Raw genomic sequence first — 26172 nt, 5'->3', positions numbered from 1 at the left:
AATCTCTCTTGTTTTGAGAACTCTTTAATGTGACAGGCCATGTAATTTTTTCTCAGTAACATTTGTGTAACAGTCGATTGGAACAGGATTGAAAATGGCCCCCAGTAATTGAAAACTTGATACATAAAAACACCCAGAGGAAGAACATTAACTACCCTAGGCTGGAAGAAGATGAGCTGGAAGTCACTTCACCCTAGGTATGGAATGAGCTCCCCTTTACCCAGGGCAAGACAAGCAGAGCTTCCTTGGGATGCTTGGGATTTGTGCAAGGTTCCTAAGGAACAGACTTGCTCTCAGAGGTGCTCAGCAGGTTTCAAAAAACCAGTTGGTTTTCTGCTGGGTTCTAGAGGACTTTGGGAAGCCTCCCTCTCTGTGTTTGCTGCAGGTAAGCACCCTGTGCAGAATGCTGGCTGGCAAGAGCACAGAGTCAGTCCCCGCTGTCTGCCCCGGGATGTGCCTATGCCTCTGCCAGCTGCTCCGGGACCAGACTGGCCTCTCACTGGGTTTGAACAGAGAGCAGTGCCAGACTCCACCTTATCTCAGCCTATTTTCCACATGGACACCTAGACTCTAAAGGTAAGCCAGATCCTGCAAGAGAATTGGAGGCAGATACGAACATTTTGTGCCTGCAAAAAGCTCTGCTCCCCCCTTGCCGCGACCTTTCAAGTCTGGTTTGAAGCACAGGGTGAGGAACATTGGCCCAAGGGTTGAATCAGCAGGAGAGAGGGGAACTGGGTCTTGATGACCTGCAGTGACCTCAGCTCTGTTCTTCTTTAATGATAATTGCTCCTTAGGCTGAGGGAAAGACTTCTCTGTTTTATGCAACATTTCAGCTCGACTGCTCTGCCCAAATAAAAAAAACCTTGGAAAGGTAAATAGTTAAGGGGCACTCTTAAAAATACGTCCTCCACATTGAACGGAGAATTTCATGGCTATTTTATTTCTTCGATGGAAGAACTTGGAACAAGGAATAATATCCTTATAAGAAGGATAAAAGATGATGTTAACAACAACAGGGAGAGCCATTAATGATGCAACTGTGTGAGTTGTGTTCACTGTGCCTCATACTCTTAGTGCATTAGCTTCTTTCATGTATTATTTAGACACAGCAAACTTGGCTAAACAGACCAAAAGAACTGTTGTCCATTGAAGTTCTATGTCTGGAATTAGAGGAGATTCTCCTGTGTCTGGAAAGAGATTACAGTCATAGGACTGTCCCTAAAATCTGTTGATTTAATAATCCTGTGAATCTGCAGAAGCCATAGCCAGAGAATAGGGGCTCTGGATGCAGATGTAAGACACACACCACACTGCAGAGGTGCCTGCACATGAGGTTCCTAGTGAAGGCACTGCAGTGCCAGAAGAGAGTTGCCTGGCTGCAATTCAGAAGACCCCAGCTCCCTGCTGATGTTTGCGGTGCAGGCAGAGCAGAGGTCTAAAGCAGAGAGATGAAGGCCAGCACCATCTTGCCCCATTAATGATTTCTAAAGCTAAATGGTAGCAAAAATTACTTGCTTATTCCTCAGCCTTCACTGCTAAAACTATTTTTACAATCATCTTTCATTACTGATATAATTTCTACACAGATAAGGACTTGGTATAAGAACTGTACAAACAGAACAAAACCACCATGCTTCTCTCAGGGATGTCACAATCTAAGGAAAAGACAAGGTGAAACCACCCATCTAGAAGAGGGCAAGGAAAGAATGAGGCAGCATTGCCAGAATGACAGCTAGTGGTCTGAAGAGACCAAGAGGTCAGTTAAGGTCAAGTATATCAGTGACACCAAAGCATCTTGATCTGGTCAGATCTAAACCACCAGAACTAGGCAGTTAATACCAGACAACAGAGACATGAGGATTAAGGTACAAAGCTCCTTGGAAGCAAAAAAAAAGTTTGTATATGGTACTATAAAGGATTCAGGAGAAGGTAGCAATGGAGGAGGGATGACAGCACAGATAAATGCCCTTTGTGGCAAAAATACCAATGGACTTAGCAGAAGAGGAGAGGACAGCACTGGAAAATTACTGCAGCACAAGGAGGAAACACTTGGGTGAATGTTTTGTTAGGAGAATGGCTATGGAAGGCTATATCTTATCAGCAGTTATGCAGAAGGTAAGACAACATTTGAAGGAGTACACGGACAGTGGCAGAGATTGCTGATGGGAGACCAAGGGGGAGTGAGGATGGGGTACTGATTTTGAGTCTTGAGCCTGACTAAAGACATTGTGAAGCAGTATCACTTGGGTGAAGCAGGTATAAATTCAGTTGATGGGGAGCCAGAACAGCATTTGAAAACAGCACTCCACAATGTGATTTTTTTAATGTGCCTTCATCAAGCTGTGAAGCAAGAAAGGAACAGAACAAGAACAGCACAGAAATAAGCTTGCATTAGGTAACAATGTTTAGGGAGGAACAAAAAGTTAAGGGAGGGCATGACAGGGTGGCTCTGAGGAGATACAATGGGATGGAGTCAGAAGACGAGGAGAAGAGTTCTGCAAGAGCATGGTTCTGTGGAAGCCGTGAATCTCAATTTCCAGAGTAGACCTCAGACAGACCCTATTCCAAAAAGTTACTCTGTAAATAAAATACAACAGGCTGAATCCACATGTATGTACTATGTAAATATTTGCCACTACTCTGATCAAAGTAATTAGGTGATAATGTCCAGCCTTGAAACTGGCCTCGAACAGCATTTATGAAGGTGTTCCACTACTACAGCTATTGCTAAAGATCAGTACATCAAAGTGTACCATCAATCAGCCTTGAACCTTGTGCAGAGGACTGCCACTGAAGCCATACAGAGTATAATGTATCTGGAGCCTGGCAAATAAGACACACATGCAGCCATCACCAGCACCATAGAACCACTATTACAATTTATGTATTGTCAAAAATATGCTGGATAACAAGAGGTAGCTAAAGGAATACAAGATTTTACTGCTTCTTATGCTTATCTGGTGAATAATTCTAATATTTTTGAGGCAAGTTTTTTTTCATAACTTAAGACACTTTATTTCTAGTTCCTGATTTCAGTGTAATAGTGATTTTTGTAATGACTATGTGGTAAGAATCCGAGAAATAAAGGGAAATTATGGGTGCCACATATGAAACTGTGCTGTAGTCTGAAAAATATTAAGTTTGTACTGCCAAAGACTACAGGAAAATAAGATTAAAAAATATTTAAAGTCCTGTTTTGAGAGTGACAGACACTGAAAGTAAGAGTTAGTTCACAGGTTATGAAACATGAATTAAGTTTCAAAATTCATACAGACAGCGGAGATCTGGCCAGCACATGCAGGCAGCTGAACACCAGCAGCTGCCAAAGTATGTGGTGTTACTTTAGGGTAAACCAAATAAGTCTCTAAGTTGACATGATGGCACTCACAAGGGGTTTGACTCATTTGTCCCCACACAGGAAGCAGAGACATTGAAATACCCTGTAGTAACCTAGGCTCCCTTCATACAGACTTACAGTCCCAAAAGTCAGGTGTTGAGTCTGTTGACCTCATGGAGTCTTCAGAAACGGAAAATCTCCAGGAATCTGGCCATGGGACTGCTGCCTGATCAAGCCCTAAACCTCTACTGAACAGAATGGGAGCTGGGCAATTTGCTCATACATAAATGTGCACAATTAGATACCTACATTTAAGTGCCCTGATCTTTGAACTGAATCTCATCCTCAGAGTTTTGAGGACCATCAAAGAAATGCAAGCTCTGAATTCAGTTTTAGTCATCAGCTTTCAAAGGCAAATTTTTATTTCAACAGGAACAATAGCTATTGAACATGTAAATAATAAAACTGCCCTGGAGATTTCTGCTCTTGATTACACTCTGAAAGGAGGTCCTGGAGAGACAGTGGTTGTGGTTTGGGAATTGTATCATGTAATTTTCGCATAAATTAGGTGCTTCAAGATTGCACCTATCTGAAAAATAGTTTGGCCAGCAACTTCTGAGGGGAAAATGCAAATTGTAGTCACTCAAACCAGCTATACAGGGTTCATATTTCCTGAAATACAAATTTCAATTGGAAATAAGAAAACTAATTCTTTCCTTCCGTTGTATTCAAAATGACACATTCCTGGTTTTCTTCCATTTAAAAAGCTTTCATTTCAAAATTACTTCAAGTTAAAAGATTAAAAGATGGAAGGTATATGATTTTATTTAATTTGATCTATACTCGCTGTCACAATGTTTTGGTTTGCTGAAAACTCTGACATATTTGACTTACGTAAAATCTACTAAATGGCTATAATCCAATTCTTTCTGGAATTAATTATTTTCATAACTTCCCTGGTAACTAAAACTTCTTTTCAATCTTACTGATAGAACTATTAACTTTCTCCTACCAGGCACTCATGTGTTGAAACCCATGAAGAATTCACACAGTATTTACTTTCAAAAACATTTACCAATCAATTCTTTGGAGTTCTTACACAGTAAAAGTTCCCCAAGACATGTAGCACTAGTTTGCTTCTTGTCTTGTCAGTATCAGAAAGAACTTAATCTAAAATTTTCACCACAGGAAGAGAAATCATTGTGTATTGCTCTTGAAATTCTCCTCTATAACATTTAGAATAAGGACAGAAAGTAACTTTGTATATTTCTATTAACTTGAATGAACAGAAGAGATATATCTGAGCAGATTCCAAAAATGATTTTCCATCAATTGCTGTATATGCTAATATAGATCCATCAAACAAGAGAGATGATTCTGTCTGCTGACATTAAATTTTGGTATGCAGCCTCTCATGACTATCACAGTCATAAGGCCCAAAGCAGTTGGTGAGATGGATGTTGCACAAAGCATTTACAATAAATATTCAGATGCAGTGCTGTGCCTTGGTTTTCTACTTTAAAACACAACAGAAAAGACCAATTCCCAAATTCCTAATCACAAATCAAAGTCACTAACTGCTAGCTTATAATACTAAATTTTTGGTTTTCTATTTATTTTGATACGCTTCTACACATTTACATGTTTTGCTGCATGAGAATTTTATTAATTTTCTTGCTTATGCAGAGAGCAAAAGAAAACAGTCTCAGAAGGTAAATAAAAAAAACAGAAGGTAAAAAGCAGAAGGTAAAAAAATCCTGTCTTGCTCAGCTCATAGATTCATGTCAAATCTACTTCCATTGTTACTACCCCCCCAACTCTGAAAGAAATTACATTCATTAATCATATTATTCAAAGAAATAATTCTAAAGAAACCAGACAAAAACTGGACAATTCTTGGTAAGAATTCTACCCTAAATCTCACTAGTATACAATAAAAAACTAAATCATATTAAAAAAGTTCATATAGTCATGATTCTAAGAGCAAAGATTACATTTTAGTCTTTGTGGTCATTCCCTTTCTTAATTCCTATTCCCAACATTTGTGAAATAAAGGGAAAGAAATCCTCTTCAAAGAGTTGTCACTGGTGACAGTGGTCCCAACAGGTCCACACACCTTTACCTTCCCATTTGACATGTGCATCACATCTGTCTTTTTCCTCTGTCAGGCAATTCATAGACTCAGAGAACAGTTTGGGTTGGAAAGGACCTGGGAAGGTCATCTAGTCTAGATCCCCCTCTACAATGAGCTGGGGCATTTTCAACTACATCAGAGCCCAGTACAACCTGACCTTGAATGTTTCCAGGGATGGGGCATCTGCCACTTCTCTGTGTGTCCAGTCCTGGTGTCTCATCACACAAACCATAAAAAAATTTCTTCATCTCTGGTCTCCTCTTTTAGTTTAAAACCTTTACCCCTTGTTCCATGGCAACAGGCCCTGCTAAAAGTCTGTCCCCATCTTTCTTACAGGCCCCCTTTAAGTACTGAAAGATTGTAAGAAGGTCTTCCTGGAACCTTGTCTTCTCCAGGCTGAACAACCCCAACTCTCTCAGACTGCTTTCATAGTAGAGGTGCTGTCTCTTTACTTTTGTGGCCTTTCTTTGGACTCATTCCTCCTTCCTGTACTGAGGACCCCAGAGCTGGACACAGCACTTCCAGGTGAGGTCTCATGAGAGCAGAGTGGAGGGGCAGAATCACCTCTTCTTTTGATGCAGCCCAGGACATGTTTGGGTTTCTGGGCTGTGAATGCATATTGCTGGATCATGCCTAGGTTTTCATCCACCAGCACCCCTCAGGTCCTTCCCCACAGAGCTGTCCCCAGTGCCTTCATTCCCCAGCCTGTGTTGATCCCAAGGGTTGCCCTGACGCAGTTGCAGGACCCTGCACTTGGCCTTGTTTAACCTCTGATGCGGTGCTCAGAGGAAGGTAATAAGAAGTCACTTGCTGCTCAAGATTTGCTTTGTTTTGTTTGCCTTTTAACTTCCTTATCTATAAAACCCATTGGACCACAGGATGAGAACAAATTCCTGCTGACTTCTACAGCAACTCCATCTGTTCTGCTTTAGAGCACAGAGGAACAAGAAAAAATAAAAGAAAAACAATAGAAAGGGGAAGTTCTCCCAGGTTGCACTATCTGCAGTTTTTAGCATGTCACGGGTTGACAGATCAGCTGCAATGATGGCTAAAACCACAATTACTGGGGTAAAACTGGGATGGTAATACTGCCAAAGTGCCCTGAACTTAGGTTAAACGTGATAATTGTCCACTTAGTCAAAAAAGTCAAAATATAATAAAGGTCTTTGATATGAAGAATTTAGCTTAGCTATGGGGGAAAAAAAGTGCAGAGTGTAAAAAGCAGAATCCATTAGTGTTTGAATGAAAAGTGACTATCTTCCACTATGGAGTTGAGGAAGAGTTGTTTTCTTCTGTTTTAATATATTTCTTCCAAATAATTTCTTATATATGGACAAAAATATAGTTCTCAGAAAGAAGGTAAAGCCTTGGAATATAAACTAATATGATCAGCCACCAAAGCACCTCATTACTTGAGCAGGAGCATTAGCTGCAGAAGACCAAATAAAATGGATGAGGTGCAACATAATAGATGAGATCCTGACAGTACAGAATGAAACTTTGTGGTCAGAAGATTCCCTCAGTTTCAGTGGCAGGTGTTTAAGAAGGCAAGAATAGAAAAAATAGGAATGATTATCAGAGATGGGCAGCCACCTTCATGGGAAGTATAGACTAAAAACTCTGTAGGTGCTAAGATAGTTAGAGTAAGAAAGCTGTGTCTTTCATTGTCACTCATATCTGTTGAAGCTTTTCTTCGAGAAATACTTGATATGAATTATAACCTATTCCTCCCTCAGAATGTGAAGATAAAGAGAGGAGGAAGAACCTCCTCCTAGTTATTTGCCAGGATCATAATTGTATAGTTATGGGGTTTTAAAATTCTCTGTTGCAGTAATTAAATATCCTTATAACTGCGAACAAGCTTTCTATAACAATGCTACAGAATCTCAAGTTCACTGAATATATTACAAAAATCCATATTATTGACTATCACATTGTTACTCTACAGGAAAGAGACTGATTTGTTCATCTAAGAGTATCATGGAATAATAGAAAAGTTTAGATTGGAAGAGAGCTTAAAAACCATCTAGATTCCAAACCACCTGCCAGGGGCAGGGACATCTTCCGTAAGTCCCCCTCCAACCTGGCTTTGACCACTTCCAGGAATGGGGTATCCAAAACTTCTCTGGGCAGCTTGTTCCTGTGCCTCACCTCTCTCACAGAGAATTCTCTACTTTCTTCTAACTTCTTCTAATATATAATCTAAACCTACCTTCCATTTGAGGCCATTCCCCACATCTTATCACTACCTGATCTTGTAATGAGTCCTTCTCCATCATTCCTGAATGCTCCCTTGGGCATTGGAGGGCTGCAATTAGGTCACCCCAAAGCCTTCTCTTTTCCAGGCTTAACAATCCCAGTTCTCTGTGTCTTTCCTCTTAGGGGAGGCGCTCTATCCCTCTGATCATCTTCTTAGCAAGTCTATTAGCTAAATGTGGCTTTCTTAATAATAAAGCTATCTCACTATTTTAACAGCACGTAATAAGTGGTTACTGTGCTGTGCTTGTACAAAGCCAGCAGCACTCTCTGAGCTTGGATAGGCTACTGTTCTAAGAAAACTCATAAAATTAAATGCGTGTTTGTTGGTGGCCTTGACTATGAGTAAAGGCTATTTGGAAATCACTGACTTCGGGTCAGCTCTACCTTCTCTGCTTGCGCAGTCGGTTGGGAAATAACCCCCACAGAGGCAGCGAAGGCAAACAGACCTTGCCAGGTCGACATGTTCTGATACTGGACATCAGTCAACGCAATAGGAGCTACAGTTGGTGGGAACAATACCACAGTCATGAATCTGATTTTTTATTGTTTCAAAGTTTTATTGCAGTAGGGCCTGAAGATTGCAACTACAACCAGGCCACTATTTTTCAGAACTGCAGTCATGCTGAGAGACATGAAACCAGCCACAAAAAAGCCTAGGATGAAAGCATTGAACATAAAGTTCATTATTCTCATGGGTGCCTACAGGCAGGCCAATAGGAATTGCATAGGAAGACAATTTAAAGAGACTTTTTATACATGCTTTTTATACAAAATATTGTTTAGATGAGTAAATAAATGAAAACCTCTGTGTGGAAGAGGCCAGTGCAGGTTAGAGAAGAAACATGAATGGTCAAAATTCCTTCAAAATCCTTTCAAGGTTCTAGTTTTCTCACATTTATTTATTTGCTGACACTATGACATACTCCACATCCTTATCATATATGTGACCTAAGCTTCTTTCTTAACTTGGGCCATGAGATACTATTACAAACATAAAAACCCAGACAAAACTGGATTCCAAACGCCAGGCTCTGAGACAACAGGAATACAGAAAATACTAGTTAAGTCAACCTTATATATTATTGAGTCCTGTGGTGGCAGGTGTGTGTGGTTTATCCAAACTTTTCCAGTCTTAGGATTTAAGGGAGGGGGGGTGGGGGGTGGGGAAAGTGAACCTGAACCCTGAACAAATCCTTTTAAGGTCTAATTGTCTCATCTCTCCACTTCAGTCCTTTCAACAAGCAAATCCTGGCTTACAATTTTTTTATGTAGTGACCAAGGTTACCAACCAGTTGCAACCTGGTTTAAGGTCTTTGTCTGTTTCCATGAAACACAGTTTTCAGGATTTGGCCTTAGAAAATGAAACAAATTACTAGACTATAAGAGCAGGAGCAAATAATTAAGTAAAAAACTTTTTGACATAACCATTTGCTATATCCACTTATGCTCCCTCCTCTGCTTTCAATGATTCCTTTTAGACTACAGGATTTGAGGGCTGCTATGGGAAGAAGTCCTGCATTAATAACAATATGCAGAATATAATTTTACAGTTAAAAGAGGTGAAAGTATGCATGTGAAAACAATATCAAAACAAGAGAACCAATACTAAAAAGTGATAAAGAAGTGGAAATTACTATTGACATGTATTGTGATATTAATGGACAAAAAGTGGTAGCACTTTTTTGCATTTGGAGACAAAGTCTTCTCTACTGAAAATTTCTCAGTTTCTTATACCAAGAATCAGTTTGCTAAATAAAGAAGAATTGAAGTGCAAATAGAAGTAAATATGCTATCTATGTTTTTCTCTATTAACTGCAAGCTTTTAAAAAAAACTACTACTTACACTTTCACATTCAGGCTGAGGTGTTGGTTGGCAAAATCTAGTTTAAAATGGACTAAATGGTCATGAGGGACTGTAAGGACATTTACGTTGTAAACATTTGATTAATGATGACTTAGTGTAATTTGATTAGGAACAGTCAGAAGATAAACAGAAATAAATTCTTTGCACTGAAATGGAAATTTGTCTGTGGTTTACACAAGGCAAGCACTGAAGATCTAAGGTTTCCATTGGTGCAAAACACTGTAGAAAGCTGTTGTCATAAATAAGTTCACAAAAATGAAAATTTAATTTGGAAATCAGAAAATTTATTTTGTCCTCAAAGTGCAATTATTTGGTAGTGTTAAGGTTAGAGCTAGTAAACACTATGAGTGGTTTTGGGTTTTCTTTTTCTAGAATAGACAATCAAAATTCTTATATCAGCACCTAGTTAGACACTCTGAATTCTATGAAACAAATACCAACATCATGGCCCTGCATAAACAATTCCTTCTATTCAAACTTCAGCTAGAAAAATCAGATTAGAAAAATGACTTATAGTTATTCCCATTTGTGAATTCTCGCTTGTTAGTATTTAAATGGTCTAAGAGCTCACCAAATTAATTTGGACTGAAAAAATATTTATAAATGCAAAATATTAGCTCTTCCAGAATAATTCCCTGAAGGATTTTTTAAAATTTAATTTTAATACAGTTAAGAATTTCTCTCTTGGTTTATCTTAATGCAGTGTGGAATAACAAATCTACCTTCTGATATCCCTGAAAAAGAGCTAAACCACATAGCTTGTAGATCACATATTTAATTCCAGAGAAGACTGCTCACAGTGAACAGCAAAGAACTCTCCCCATTTCTCAGTTTTAGATGAAAAAGTTTTTAAACATAGTTTCTTTGCTTTAACCTTCAGATGTGCTGCCAGGGAGCTCTTCGATTATGGGCAGAACAAGACCATTACTAAAGGAGAATTACAACTAAGAAGTGTAAGAAGTTGAGTTCTAGTATCTGCATTCTTTGATATTCAGCAGACTTTTTTTGGAAGGCTTGTAATGGAAACTTTGAATACATACAGTGATATATGTAACATTTCCAGCCCTTTGAATATGAAACATACATCAGAATTTATTAATTATGACTAGACAAAGGCAAAGCAAGTTGCTTTTCAAAAACTAAGCCATCTTTTTAAACTTTATTTGACATCAGTACCAAACCTAAATAAATTTGGTTGAATTAAAACAAATCTTACAGAAAGCCAGCATGACAATGAGATTTAAACAAACAAACAGAACCCAAACAAAACAAACAAAAAACCAACAACAAAAAGGAAAATAGATTTTTAAGGCTGCTTCATTCCAGTAGTTCAGCTATTGAAAACTGTGTTTGAATTTCCCTTTGAGGATACCTGAACTGAATTTCCAGCTTTGTACAGGCTTCTAATTAGAGTCATGCTTTCCTCCCTGTGAAAAAACTGCCCACTTTAAATCACCGCATCCCTGTTTTCTTCCTTGTAAGATACCTGTTTTGAGCTTTTTTAAGATAAGAAATTTAACTTAGGACCAAAGACTCAATGGAAATGCTCTCTTAAAAGAGAGGTCGTTAAGAAGCAGAACCAGCACCATAAACTCAAACTTGATCAAAGTCACTAATAACACACACAGGGATTAAAATCATCTCCCAGTCACAAAGTCAATTCTGTAAACCTCAAATGGGTGTAGATGTTTCTGCTGCACTGTTTTCATCTAACCCCATTCCAGGGCCAGTGCTTTCCAGGCTAAATAGAAGCAGCACCCCTTTTAATGTTTTCAGGAACCCATCCCAATTATACCCATCCTACAGAAACACCAGAATCTGACTGCTTTTGGCATGCCCTTGATTCAGCAGTTACCCCAGACTCTTGCTGCTGTCTCACCTGCCCAGAGAGCAGCACATGCCTATGCTGAGGCCTGCCAGCTTTAAGCAGTATGAGCAAGGGGGAGATGCATCTCTGTCTCTTCTCCCTGCACAGAATAAGACAATTTAAAGACCATGGGAGCTGTAGCTTAGTGCAAGCAACTAAGCAGGGAGCTAGCAAATAGCTCCTCAGAGTACTTGTGTGCTCTTCCTTGCTTCATTTAATATTGGACACCTTTTCACCGAAGAGCAAGAACAGCATGAGATAACTGCTAATATATGCTAATTATACAAGTGTGTCCAGTAGTTTAATTAAAGCAGAATGTTTGCAAACATCTCAGTGGGCTGCTGAGGAAAAAACCAAAACCCAAAAATTAACAAGGCTGTGTTTATCCAGAATAAATGATTACTGAGGACTTTTCTTTAAGGAAATCATTCAGGTTTTGATTATTTGGCTCTTGTGTGATGAAGGATTTCTAGGAAAGTCAAGCAGAGGTGAAGCCTGAGCCTTTCATAGGCTGCCTAAAAGAGCAAGCAATAGGATTATTACCTGTATTTAATGGAAACTAAATGGAACTCCCAAACTCAGCAGCCTTACTGTGAGAGAAAGATCGTCATCCTCTACCAAGCTCTTTCTCCCTTGTAGCCAGCCTTAACTGCGTATCCACTAGGTCTGCACTCGAACAGTTTTGTGTGCCAAAAATGCCAAGATAAGTGACAATGTATAGCAATAAAAGTTATGACATAAAATTATGAGACAGAAGATTCCATATGTTTTCGAGTACAGAGAAGCAGTGAAATATTTAAACATAAGCATTGATATATTTTCTTAGTGCCTGACAAAATAATGTCAACTTCTGGGACCCCTAGTTACTCTCAGCTGTCATTAAACACTAAAATTTTACAGGTATTTGAAACAAATAGACACACACAGGAAGACTGAGATAATATTTAGTTGTAGGTTTTGGCATAAGAGGGAAAAAACGTAACAATTTAGCTAACCCCTTTTCTTAATACATCACTGCTTAATCAATAATGGTCTTCAGAAGTAATAAACAATGTAACTTTACCTACATCCTGAACTGAAATATGCCCAAACCACAGACTGCCCAAAACTGATACCATGAACTTTGGCCTCGCATTTATATAGAGAATTGTTAGTATATTGGATATAAAATACACGCACAGTACCTGACAATTCCTTTATGCTTAGGCTTAAATATTTGGCACACAACACAATCACCACTCTATCACAACATAAATTTGGAATAACACAAGAAGTCATGTCTGCAATCTTAAACATAAAACTTTAATTACTTAGCACATGAAATGAATTATGTTTAAAATCATGCAGATATTCAGACTGCAAAACAAAATACTTCAAATACAACTGCATGTTTAAAATCTACTCAGTCAAATATCTACTTTGAGGTAAAAATGTAAGAATATACTAAGCAATTATAACCTTAACATAAATAAACAAGTATTGATATTTTCAGAACAAAATAAACACAGAAAACAGCAATTTTTAACACATATCGGTACAAGAGATACAGCCCACCTATTCTCCTTCAGAGTGAATAGGTGAATACTACAAAATACCTTTGGCCAAAATTCCAAATATAAACAACTGAAAATGTCAAAAATATGTGACCAATTAACAGGTTTATGCTGTCACTTGCATGCACAAAAGTAGACCAGTTCTGTGTTTGTGCACCTCAGTGTATTTTTGTTTGGGATTAAGTAACTCTTTGTGTAAGGAATCAGGTTGTTGCACAGGGTCCAACTGCATACTCAGATTCATAATGACCAGAGGCCTCCTCTAAATCACATTATTTCCCCAGATGACAGTGGTCTCTCACATTTCTTTAACTTACAAGAAGAAAAAATTTCATATTTATTTTCATCACAAGTAGTACAACTAGAATACAAATAAGAACATTCTGTTATAGTCCACAACAGCTGAGGTTTGCATCTCCTGAACTGATTCACTCATACGAGCAACAATACAAGGAAAATGACATAAAAACTAGAATATAAATATTATACTACACCATGAAACACTACAAATAGAACGTACAAAAATTATATTAGGGCATCTGTAAACCTATTAAAAAGAACATCTTAATATTAATACAGTTTGCAAGGTAAACATAACCTACAGTCTAAGTTTTCAAATGGCTGTTTGTCAATGCAGCATAGAACATTTCCATAGTGCAAATCTTACCAACTCTATGAAAGATACTGTCCCCTTCAGAAAAATGCTTCTTTCCCCACCCCCCTCAAAAAATGAGTCACAAAGCCCTATCTCATTTCACATTTAGTATAAGATGTGGTTTGAAACATATTAACATACAGAACCTTAATTTTAACACTGAAAATAACCTGAATAACATTGAGAAATTAAAATTAAAAAGTTAGATATGTTATAGCTGGAAGACACGAAATCCAAAAATATGATCCCTGGAAAAGAGGAAATAAAAAGACACTGATATCTCCTTTTTTTCATCTGTTGGAAACATATTGTATGACAGTACAGCAGGGTCCCTACGTTGTACAACAATCACAAGATCACTTTAATTGCTGAAGAATCACAGTGTTAAGTATATCTGCTTCTTGTAGTGTCAGGCTTTCATCTGTTAGCTCTTTATTTGGAAAGGTAGTCACAAGAACAAAATCCGTTGTTGCAAAAGCTGGACGGGACTGGATAATGAAATCTCGAATATGCTTAATCCTGTGAAAAGGATATGGACATGAAAACTCTGCATGATTCCATCTGACATACATCTCTGAATATTAACATGATCAGAGAACCCAAAACCATTAAGCAGACTAAACCACTAAGTAAGTTCTAGATTTCATATTTCTCTTTGTTCTAGATGATTGTAGCTTACAATTTTTTGTTTCTTGCATTAAAAAATCACGTGAAAAATTATAGTGAATGTTGCTTCTTTTCTCAAATAACAGAAACAAAATTTTTAACATGGAAGTATATTGCAAATTGATACCTAACATAGGAAGTCAAGTAATCTCAATCACTGTCAAAAGTTCCATTATTAATTAGTGTATTCCAAAAAGATGAAATTATTAATAGAAGAAAGAATCTTAAAATATATAGTCACAGTGAAGAGGAAGCAGACAGGAATTATTAATGCACTTCAACAGCAAGAGCTTTCCCCTATTTTCACTTGGCAGTGAACTTCTGAACAATAGTTAATAAAACAGTCAAATAAACAATATAACAAGAATAATTTAATTTTTTTTAAGACATGGATAAAAAATAGTATTTTACAGATAAGATCCTGAAATTTTAGGTTTTTCTATTATGACATTAAGCAGAGAATAAATCTGTGAAGGTCTTTTGCAATTAATAAGCTGGCAAATTTACTGTAGCCAAATAAGCAGTGATTTCCGCTTTCCATCAGTCTTCAGGGCCTTTGACATAAGTAGTGCACTTTGCCATACATATGATCAAAATCAGCTGCTAAAGATAACCATAAAGATTCATAGTCAAGAAAAAGTTACTAATAATTAAACAAGCTCCTGTCAACACAATCTAGGCTGCTACAGATGTTACTGGCAAGTTCACCACTTCTACCCTTCCATGCAAACAGAAGAACACACAACTCAGCTACAGAGGCTCCAAATAAGCCCCATGGTTTGTCTCAGTCACTTCTCAGCAGACGTTGTGAAGAAAGGATCTGGGCCTGCACTCTCAGCATATATTATAGGTCTAAACTATCAAAAAATACTGCTCTGTCTTACTCCCTACTGGCATCTCAGGTAAAATCTTCTCACTGTGGTCTGTGTATACTGTCAGGTAAAGAAAGCTACACTTTGTCCTTATTCTGAGCCAGGAGGAAAAAAAGGAAACAGAAGAGCTCTTCATGTAACAATATTAACATGGAATTGGGTCCATGCTAACACCATCTCCTAGTCAGGATTCAAGCTGCAGCCATGTTTGAACACAATTGTGCAGATTTCAAATTAAGGCTGGCTTTAACAGTGCTAAAGCATGGGTGAAACTGCTGCCCAAATCACTGTCCTCTGCCCAAAGAGCTCTCAGCAGTGGAGAGCAGAGCTTTGCAGAACCTTGCACTAACATAACCTCATGGGGTTGGCTAACACTGTTTGTGGCACTGCCCCAACATCAATAAAACTGGTGCCAAGTTCTAATCAGCAAAGCTACTAACAAATCTAAAACCTCCATCAAGTTCACACACTGCCAGTTCTTAGGAGATGATTGTCCAAAACAGAAGTTAGCTCTCAGTATTATGTCCAACCCTCATGCTGGACTTGCAAATGAGCATGAAGTGTCTATATACCCTTCTGCATACGGGCTGCAGTCTACACTTACAGTCCGTGTCATGTTTTGTCACAGCCTCAAGTATAACAAGGTGGAAAGCTGGAATTCTTGATTATGGGCCACAGGATTTCTCTACCCATATTGTGGACTATATTCCAACCGAGACTACACTTTGCAATTAAGTGCTTTCACAGTGTTTCCCAAGTCATCCCCCAAGGAGGGCCCAGGGCTGGGATGACTACATAGTGGGGCTATATAGATTTCAGTTGTCCTGGGAACAATTATGGCTTGTACAATGTCCTTAAAAAACAAAAGACATCATTGGTTATAAAAGGTTGAACAGAAGTTGCAGTTATCAAATATATTGTGTTTCCACATACAGAATTTTTGACAGTCAGTTTATCATATATCCATGTAATGAAAGTGACACAGAACTATACATTTCAGCAAGGCTGGTATTTCCCCCTTTTTGAAGTCTTGCTGAGACTCATTTAATGACAAAACACAAACTTATTAAAATAGTTACTGTTACCTACATTGATGCAGAATGAATTTACCTGTGTGTTTGATTAAATCTTTGTATTAACCGGCTTCCATCTGCTAATCTAATTTGAATTTTAGTTGCTGGCATGGAATCATCAATCAGAACAGGTGCATTAAGAATGGATTTCTCCTCCTCCTCTGGGGAAGAAGGTGTGCTGACTATTTCAGGTGTAAGGCTATAGGATTGAAAAAAACCAAATCAGATGTTATTAATGGAATCATAACAAAGTAGTCTGAAATTTTCAGTCGTAGGAATGAAACAGCATTTGAATACAGAGCACAGAACAGATCTAGCTTTTTTCACCTTCCAAGCTTTTGCCCTTCGCCACTGAAAGCTTTGAATCGCAGTCTGGGCTTCACATATTCCTGTTCTTGGTGATCTTCCATATCCAAATTTACCTGGCCACCATGAACAAGTCGCTGCAGTTCCAAAGGAATTTCCCTGAATTACAAAAATAATACATTACAATAATTACACTTTCAATTACATTCTGAACTGCAAAAACAAATAATCCAAAAAGTACACACACGGTACAAGTCAATACTAATATTATGTATGCTTTGAAAGTCACATTCAATTATTTTATGAATTGATTTCATCCTAAAAGAAGAAAAAAAATAGTGAACTAACAGTCAAAACCTAGAATATACTGACAGCTGAATTATAGAATGAGCTAGGAAAAAATTGTGAATATAAAAGGTGTTGTAGCAAGTACCATTCAGAGTTAAACCACCAAAAGAACCAAAGTATTGCAAATTTTTAAGTGTCCCATGCATCTGGTGACAAATACAGACCATATTTTATGGGTTCAGGCAAAGAAGAAATCTGGAGCTTTTGATAAGTGTATGGAGAAAGGGTTTTTCGTCACTTCACTTCAAAGACACCTCAAAAAAGTTGTCATTTTAACTTACCCTCTTTTAACCGACTCAAGAAATTGAGCATTTGTTGGATCTGAATAGGATCTCAACTCGCCATCATCTAAGCTGAATCCATTCCTCCACAGTTTCAGCAAAATTTGAACCTATGAAGTAAAACAAGTTAAACAAAAATTAAGAAAGACAAATAAGGCAGCACAATTTCATACAGTCTAGTTATAGAAATTTTGATCTACACTAAACAAACATTTTGTACAGGACCACAAATAAAAAGGCAAATGACAAAATAAGAACAATACTTTGCACTGCAACTGTTAATTGTTAGATTATTTTTTTAAAAGCCCAGTAGTTATAGACAAATATCTTTCTCTAGACCACTTTCCTACCTTGGGAAAAAGAATCTCCTCATCTGCTATCCATGAAAAAGTATGATACAGAGAGGGTATAGTGATCTTCATAGTGTTCCAGTTATTTCCAAAAGCAGTGAACGTTTTTATTGAGAAATTAAGAAATAAACCCATAACATTACAAATTACTGCTGATACATCAGTTAAAGCAAAACTATTACATGCTGAGCTCCAACAAAGCTGAAAGTAGCTCTATTCAGCTCAAAAGCTAAGAATCCTGAAAACCAGCCTCCTTTGCTCCCTTCTTACTTTGCTACATCCTACATGAAAGTCCAGCCAGGGTCTTTCAGCTTCAAAACCTGCATCTTTTCTTCCTTTTGAGTGCTTTGCCATCCAGCAAAACTAGGCTTCCCCAGTCAGTATAACTGGCCTTCCCTTAGAAAACTATTTATGCTCCCAGCTATGGAAAGCCCACTCCAAAAAGATTCTGGCTGGGTACAGTTGGCTGTTACTTGGAGTAGGATTGTTGGAGACTAGAAGGCTCCTTGTGTGGCACAACAGCACCCCCTAGCCAGGACCACATCCTTTGGCCTTAATATTTGTTTTTAGACAAGATGAAAATTTGCTTTAGCCATTTACAAAAATAGCGAAGTGCAGGCAACTTCTTTTCTCCTCACCCTCTCCTTCACATCCTGCTTTTTAAGTGATAGGAAAAAAAGGCCTCAAGCCTTCTTCTTCACCTTTTCAGAACACATCCATGCCCTCCAGTTTGAGATGGGCTGCTTTGCAAGCCACAACAAGAATCAATTCCTAAAAGCATTAAAATGTTAGCACAGCTAAGAGAATCCAGGAGAACACCTAGTGGAAAGTAACTGAAAAGGAGGTGTGTTAAGAATTTCAAAGTAATTTACATCTGATAGTTCCATAATGGAGGCCTTAGGGGTCTCCAATAAACATCTCTTTGGAAACTTCAACAGTTTCTACTGAATATGTAGCTAATATTTAGATATTATTTTCTCCTCATAAACAGTTTCAGTAATACTGGCATTTCAAGCTGTAAACATGATTAAGCAGGCCTCTGTTGGAGGTTCTGTTTTCTGCTATGAATTTTACTTACATCCTGATTTTCTCCATATATGTATTCAGAGTGCTTTTGTGATGAGTCACCCAGTCTGTATCCACCACCAGAAAATGACTGAAAAAAATACAAGAAAAGCTTGTAAAAATTATCTACAACAGTTTATACAATTCTTACCTAGGTGCAAAAAAAAAAAAAGCCATCCACAAGTTTGCTTCTGTGATAAAAAGCAAGTACTGTTCTATCATGTATTTTATAAGTGGAAAATTATAACTAGCAGCCACAGTCAGACTAAGAAAGCTTTGTGACACATTTCAGCTTCTGTTCTGTACACTTTTTCAAACATAAGAATCATAGAACACTTCAGGTTGGAAGAGACCTTTAAAGGTCACAAACTTGAATGTTTCCAGGAATGGGGCATGCACTATCTCCCTGAGCAACCTATGCCAGTGTCTTACCACACTTATTGTAGAAAATGTCTCTCTTATACCTAGTGTGAATCCACCCTCTTTGAGTTTAAAACCTTTACCCCCTGTCCTACCAAAACAAGGCCTGCTAAAAAGTCTATCCCCATCTTTCTTATAGGCTCCCTTTAAGTACTAGAAGGCTCAGAACTAAGTACTAGAAGTACTAGAAATAAGGTCTTCCCAGACCTCTGTGTTCTCCAGGCTGAATCCCAACTCTCTCAGCCTTTCCTGATAGGAGAGACGTTCCATTCCTCTGATTATTTTTGTGGCTTTCCTCTGAACTCACTCTAACAGGTTCATGTCCTTCCTGTGCTGTGGACCCCAGAGCTGGATGAATCACTCCAGGTGTGCTCTCACCAGGGTGGAGCAGAGGGGCATTATCCCCTTCCTCACCCTGGTGCCCATGCTTCTTGTGATGCAGCCCAGGACATGTTTGGCTTTCTGGGTGGTGAGTGCACATTGCTGGGTCATGTCAAACTTTTCATCCACCACTACCCTCATGTCCTTCTCCAGAATTACTCTTGATCCTTTCAGCCTCCAGCCTGTGCTCATACTGGGGGTTGCCCTGATGCACATGCAGAATCCTGCATCTGGCATTGTTGACCTCACGAGGTTCCCATGAGCCCACTTCTTAAGCTTGTCCAGATCCCTCTGAATGGCATCCAAGACCTCAGGCATGACAATTGCCACACTCAGCCTGGCGTCACCTGCAGACTTGCTGAGGGTGCGCTTGACCCCACTGTCTGTGTTACTGATGAAGACATTGAACAGCACTGGTCCCTCTACCAACCTGCATCTGGACACTGAACTGTTGACCACAACTCTCTAGGAGCAATTCTATAGGTAAGATTTGGGATGCAAATTTAGTCCGGTTTCTTATCTATTCAATTGTAATTAAAAACAAAGCATATAATTCCAGTTAATGATGATTTCTAATGATTCCCTCTGAAATTGTGTGGTCCTTTCTCTTTATTTTCTAGAGCAAGCTGTTTGAAAACAGACAATATAAAACTGTTCTGAGGAAATCTGCTATTTGTAAATCACAGAAAGAGGCACTTGCTCTCCTGTGGTTTGATGGATTTCAGAGACACAAATGTAAAGAGAGATCAACACATTTCTTAACTTTTACCTTGGCTTTACTGAAATCACCAGATGCTCTCGAGGCTTCATCTAATGGGACAGCCCCATGTTCTTTTGCTTCCTTGAAGAGCTCAGCAACAATTTTACTTGGGTTATTAGAAGCCCCAGAAATCTGTAATCCTCTATATTCTGAGTCACCTGAATAAAATCTTTCGAATAGTAATGCAAATAAGCAACAATGCTTTAAATAACAAACACAATTTTTCTCTTTCCATCAAAATAAAAGAAAAAAAAAGAACAAATAGGCAAATTTGGCACAAGTCCTTTTCATTCTGATAATTCATTCACTTGGTTCCAACCTTCTCAATAATCCAAGCAGCGCTATACTAAAGACATTTGACTAACAAAGAACTAAGGTGCCTTCTGGAACAGATCCCAAAGATCAGAGGGCAAGGCCCAAGCTTTAAGTGAATACAGTCCTGATGGAGCTGGGCATCTTATGTGGCTGTCACCTACTCCCAGAAAGACTTATTTCCTCAGGAGTGTCCTGTGCATGGGACTGTGCCTGGACTGGATAGAATATAAAGTCACAGCTAACACCACCTTAGCAGAACAAGTATAAAACTGTTCAGGTTTTCCAAGAACAGTTTGAGACAATTTGATTTTTTAATTCAAAGATCTAATATATTTCCATTCCCAACAGTATCAGAAGTGGAAATTTTTAAATAAATATAATTAACTTTCAAGGCATTTTAAAACCTGCAGAAAATATTGTGAAAGCTAAACTTGTTGTGAAAGCTAATTTGTGGGGTTTTTTTCCTTCACAGCACCATTACTAGCTCTTGAAGACAAAATGCTAAACTACAAATAATTCTCTTCAAAACTGTATCTGTTTGATGATGAAGATCAAGATATTCCTCGACAATTATCTAGAGAAAGGCACTACAATCTCTAAATACCATTGGAATATATGCTGTAAAAAAATCTGTACATAAATCAAAATCTGGCAAACCTGATTGTTTTGTCTTTGATTATAGGAAGACTTAATAACTAATAACTGCTTTCCACTTTCCTCAACTTTTAAACTTAACTACTTGGGGTAAGGCAAATCAATTAATCCACGTGAAACTGTCCCTCAGACCAATGCCTTCACAATGTGTTGATTCCATCATATTTTACAATTATGAGAAGAGAGTACTGGGTATGAGGGTCCTGTACAATCATACTGTTTTTATAATACCACATAACTGTCAATCCCTGAGTAACACGTCTCCTTTGTACATCTCCTGTGTTTATTACCTCAGTGACCATTTATATGGAAAATCTTTAATTATTAGATTTAAAAGAATGATAATGGTAAGGATATGAAACAGGAATTCTTATCAGAATTTGTATGCAAGAAAGAAAGGAAGTACTCAAATATTTGAGCATTAGATACATAGAACGATTCAGGATATTCAGAAAGACAAAAAAGTTTTTGAGTACAAGTGTAAGTTACAACCTTTACAACCATACAGGTTAAGGCATCTACAGGTCCTACATCACTCCAGCCAGATTCTGCTAAATATAATTTTACAACAACAGTGTACAGCTCACACTCTAGTAAGTCCCCTAGCTCTTTGCAGGACAGACCTAGTTCACATGCATTTTGAAAGAACATGAGGGAGCAAAGTGTGAAAGTGACACAAACCCCAAGTACTTCCACAACTGTTAAATTATTTTTTTGTTTTAAAAATACCTTTGGTTTTCTTTGTCATCGCTCATGCTTCTCTCTGGTTTTCTCAACCTTTTAAGAGAATCCAGTTTAAGACTGCCAAGAGAATAAAAGAAAACATTTGAAGATGACTGGCACATAAACTTCATATCTAACTTCTGAAACTACTTTTTTTTCAAAAACTAAGAATATCGAGTTGTGTTTTCTGGTTTTTGGGGTTTCGTTTGGTTGCTTGGGTTTTTGGGTTTGTTTTGCCGAAGTACACTGCCATGAATGCTTCTCAGTGAACAAAGAGGAAAGAGCACACATATGGCAGAGTCATTTTGCATTAACAGTTGCACTGGATGGTCACTACAGGTCTATTCCAACTGAATTTTTTTTTTAGCACATAAGAGCAGCACTGTTTCCATGCGATTAATGCACGACTTTCATCTGAAAGCAAACTGAAGTCTACTACTTGATCTCTTCCTTCTCACACAGATTCTAGTAAGAATGCCAACAAACAACAAGTATTTGCCAACTATCACACTGAAGTATTTGAGATACGGTACTATAGCTTTTCCTTTGCTTGGGATTGAGAAGTTACAACTTCATGAGATGTACTGGGAAATGGAGCTGTTTGGATCATTTGTTTGTAAACTTAGTTCTATGTAGCTGGTTAGTCAGCTATGGTGGGTTCACTGAAAGAAACAAAAAAAACCCTCAAAACTCCCTATACTTCCAAGTGTCCATAGTCTGCTAAAGTCTCTCTTCCTGAAGAGATTTCTGCATTTGCAGTGAACTTGAAGCATAACTGGTGACTAAGATCTTTTCTGTTGCTTGACCTCCTTTAACACTGAGATCCATACTGGCAGCAGTGATTCAAAAACAAGCCACATACAAGACTTGTTATGGCATCCCTGTCAGTAGTTTTATAAATATTTCTCTTCTTTAAATTATTCTCTTTAATTAATTAAAAACTGGCAAGATACTTTTACAAAAAACATCCAAGACTATGCTGAATCTTCAAATGTTATGTGAACTGCAAACACTGCAGTTTAGTAGTGTTTTAGGAAAAGCTGAAGGACTGAAATATAGATTTGCAACTTTCCTTCCACCTGTCCAACCCAGACAAATTCATTAAGAAGCCCTTCCTATTTCTGTCACCCCATAGGAACCTACTAATAATTTTTAGAATCACTATTTGTCTTATCAGGCACTGCCATAAATACAACACTGAAAGCAGTTCATTTGCCAAGTTTCACACAAGCTGCTAGTTTACTGAATTTTGAAGAAAGAAAGAACTGCAGTAATTTTCTGATACAGCAAATTTCCAAATTATGTCTGTGTTAAAAAAGAGCAACACAGCATTTTGCTTATAGCATCTCACAGGAAATGGGTTTAAAGTGTTTTGGAATACCTGGAATACCAGCTGGTAAAAAGGCTCCTAAATAAATTTAAAAAAGCATTCTGAGAAGACAGACAATGCAATATTGCAGGGATTCACAATTTTTGATTATGAATTGCTGTAGCTTGCTTTTAATACAAGGGGGAATCAAGCAGGAATGATAAAGTTTTGTGAGCTAATAAAACACCTATACATGCATTTCTGAAAAAAACCCACATCTTACCTCTGTGATACCTTTGGGTTACTGATCTTTGTAGCTGTTGGCTTGTCAGAACACAATGACTGTCTTTTAGCTTCATCTTCATATAACTCTGCCAAGGCCAGCTGTAGGAAACAAAACTCTTTTTAGTAAGTCTATAACTCAAGAACTACATATAGAATAGAAATAAAACAAAAATTAATGTGAAATATCCATCTCTTCAGAAAAGTAGAAATATCAACACAAGGAACCCCAACTAAAATTCAACTTCCCTTGTCCTTTATGGAAAAAAAAACAAACTACACAATGCTTGAATGCCATTATGACTTGCACTCTGCTATCCTTTAGTTTCCACTGCTTCACCAACTGCGTAAAATCTGTATTACATTCAGTCACAAGAGTAAATACACAAAGAGATATTAAGAATCAGTTCATTAATGGTAACAAATTGAAAAAAAGCAGCAATCTGACCCTCTGATAGAAGCAAACAATAAATGTTCATAAAATTTTATGAACATTTTACATAGAAATGTAAAAAATGTAATTCAAATAAGCTTGTACCGGGATGAAGAACAAATTCAGCCTTACTGGCTTGAATTTCAGGCACCGCTCCACAAAAACTTAAACAAACCCCAATAACTTTTTCCCAAAAATTCCCGAAGTGCTGCCATATCACTGGCAAGCTCATTCTTAGAAATGTATGTAAGAGACCTGCAATGTCATTTCAGCAATCTTTCTTTTGTCCTGAATAAGACTCTTTGTCAAATCATCCTTAGTTTTGTCCCCAAACCACTCTGCTCACACTATGTGACTGACATTAATATTCTATCATATACACCAGAAAAGGTACTAGGCTGCAATTTCATTATGTTTTTATGCAGAGGGGATACACATTAAATAAAATGAAACATCATCTGTCCAGTGTAACACACTGTTACAAACACAGCGTATTAACCCCAAATTATTTTTTGTTGTTTTTATAATAAAATTAGGTATTTTCTGCAGGGAAAAAATAAAGATGAGGAATTACATCCATTAAGAAAATTAAAATGAGAAATGAGAGCCCAAAAAAATCTGCTGAAGGCCTCTATTCCAGCTGAGGATAGGAGAAAATACCTTTCAGATATGTAAAGCTGATGGGTAAATCATAGACAACATACCCTGTACCATCCCTAATCCAAGGATTGAGGGATGCTGAGAGGGCATGGAAGGGCACGGCCAGGTTTCTGTGCTTTCCTCATGCCCCATCTCATAATGTGGCACCACAAATCAAGTGCCGACCCAGGAGGGTACTTCCTTGGGGTTTAACACTTTATCAATAAGTATCTAGCCAAAATGCCAGTCTGCCTCAGCTGACTAAAACCTTATGAACAGAAGTATTTACACAGATTTTGTTACTGTTACATATTGTAGCAACAAAATAGCAATCCTGGAGAATAACACAACAGTAACACTGGAGAAGAGAAGGCTCCAGAGAGATCTCACTGGGGCCTTTCTGTACTTAAAGGAGGCTTAGAAAAAAAAAGCGGGAGAGCAACTTTTTACATGGGCACATAGTGACAGGACAAGGCAGAATGGTTTTAAACTACAAGAGGAGAGATTTAGATTAGTTATTAGGAAGAAATTCTTTACTCAGAGGGTAATGAGGCATCAGAAAAGATTTCCCAGAGAAGTTGTGGATGCTCCATCCCTGGAAGTGTTGAAGGCTGGGTTGGATGGAGCTCTGAGCAACATGGTCTAGTGAAAGGTGTCCCTGCCCATGGCACAGGAGCTGGAACTATATGATCTTTATGATCCTTTCCAACTCAAAGCATCCTATGATTGCAGCAAAATTAATCTTAAGAGGAACCTATGAAAATTCCAAATAGTAATCAAGAAAAAACCTATACCCATCTTTCTCTCTCAATTATGTGTAATTAAGTAGAACAGGGGCAGCTTCAGTTATTAAGTTTCACCTGTTTTGCAAAAAGATTTTGAACCTTCATAAAGTGTCAAATCACATCCAAAAAAAAAAAAAAATACTGCTAAAAGGGTTTGCAATTAAGCATTTAAGTACTAATGCTGAATTACATTTGTGATCACACTCTACCTTTCCCACATTCCCCTGGGAAAAGATCTTTTCCTTAGTCTTACACCACATCTGCAAAGACTGACATTTTCATACGGGACAAGACATTCCTATCAAATTATCAGGAAATGCAATGGCGCTTCAATAACTTCAAGGACAGTTAAAACACAGTTAAAACCCAAGGACGGTTAAAAACCAGCTAGTGAAGCGGGAGAGCCCTTCCCGTTCCCTGTAGAACTGAGCACACACCGTTTCCTAAAGGGCCTAGTGCTCTTCCAGAGGCGTCCTCCCCTTCCCAGCCCCAAAGGGGCGTGGGGGCTGAAGGAAGAAAAGCCGAATGGCTGCAGGGGGCACGTCGGGGCAGCCCCGGCGGGGGTCCCGCACACCGCCCGCTCCTCTCTGGGCCGGCCCGAGGGAAGGCCTGGGGTGGCCCCGAGGGGACGCGGCGCTCCGCCCGGCCCCGGCCCCGACCCCGCCCCCGGGAGCGGGGCGGCACCTCCGCCCTCTCACCTGCAAATCCCGGGCGCTGGGCGGGCGGCCGCTGCTCCGAGGCTGCCGATCCCTGCGGGCGCCGGCGGCCGGAGCCGCGGGCACATCCCCGTCCGGCTGCGCGGGCGCTGCCCCGCCGTCCGCCATCTTGTGGAGGCGGTGGG

The 26172-nt window shown here is 38.5% G+C and overlaps 1 protein-coding gene and 1 long non-coding RNA gene across 2 annotated transcripts; one reads left to right on the top strand and one right to left on the bottom strand.

Moving 5' to 3' along the window:
* The first annotated feature begins 156 nt into the window (after window positions 1-156).
* Window positions 157-20194, top strand: LOC119697913. Its single transcript, XR_005255998.1, has 4 exons — window positions 157-197; window positions 386-576; window positions 5808-5996; window positions 19606-20194. It is a non-coding gene; the product is annotated as an uncharacterized LOC119697913 (long non-coding RNA).
* UBXN2B (UBX domain protein 2B) lies at window positions 10724-26172 on the bottom strand. The gene is made up of 9 exons (XM_038129285.1): window positions 26030-26172; window positions 23476-23576; window positions 21890-21961; window positions 20201-20360; window positions 18644-18721; window positions 17216-17325; window positions 16608-16745; window positions 16318-16479; window positions 10724-14188 (listed from the first exon to the last, which is right to left on the bottom strand). The coding sequence occupies exons 1-9, from the start codon at window positions 26153-26155 to the stop codon at window positions 14026-14028; spliced, it is 1110 nt and encodes a 369-aa protein (XP_037985213.1). The 5' UTR covers window positions 26156-26172; the 3' UTR covers window positions 10724-14025.

This window comes from Motacilla alba, chromosome 2, assembly GCF_015832195.1.
Source record: "Motacilla alba alba isolate MOTALB_02 chromosome 2, Motacilla_alba_V1.0_pri, whole genome shotgun sequence".
Lineage (NCBI taxonomy): Eukaryota > Metazoa > Chordata > Aves > Passeriformes > Motacillidae > Motacilla > Motacilla alba.
Note: the sequence above shows the minus strand (reverse complement) of the source record. Positions and strands in the feature narration are given on the sequence as shown.

Excerpts from the sequence above, each read along its gene's own strand:
- UBXN2B (XM_038129285.1), bottom strand. The coding sequence starts at position 26,155 with ATGGCGGACGGCGGGGCAGCGCCCGCGCAGCCGGACGGGGATGTGCCC. Across the intron at positions 21,962-23,475 it reads AACCCAAAGGTATCACAGAG|TCTTAAACTGGATTCTCTTA; the intron begins GTAAGATGTGGG and ends TTCTCTTGGCAG. Across the intron at positions 18,722-20,200 it reads GTGATTTCAGTAAAGCCAAG|TCATTTTCTGGTGGTGGATA; the intron begins GTAAAAGTTAAG and ends TATTTTTTTCAG.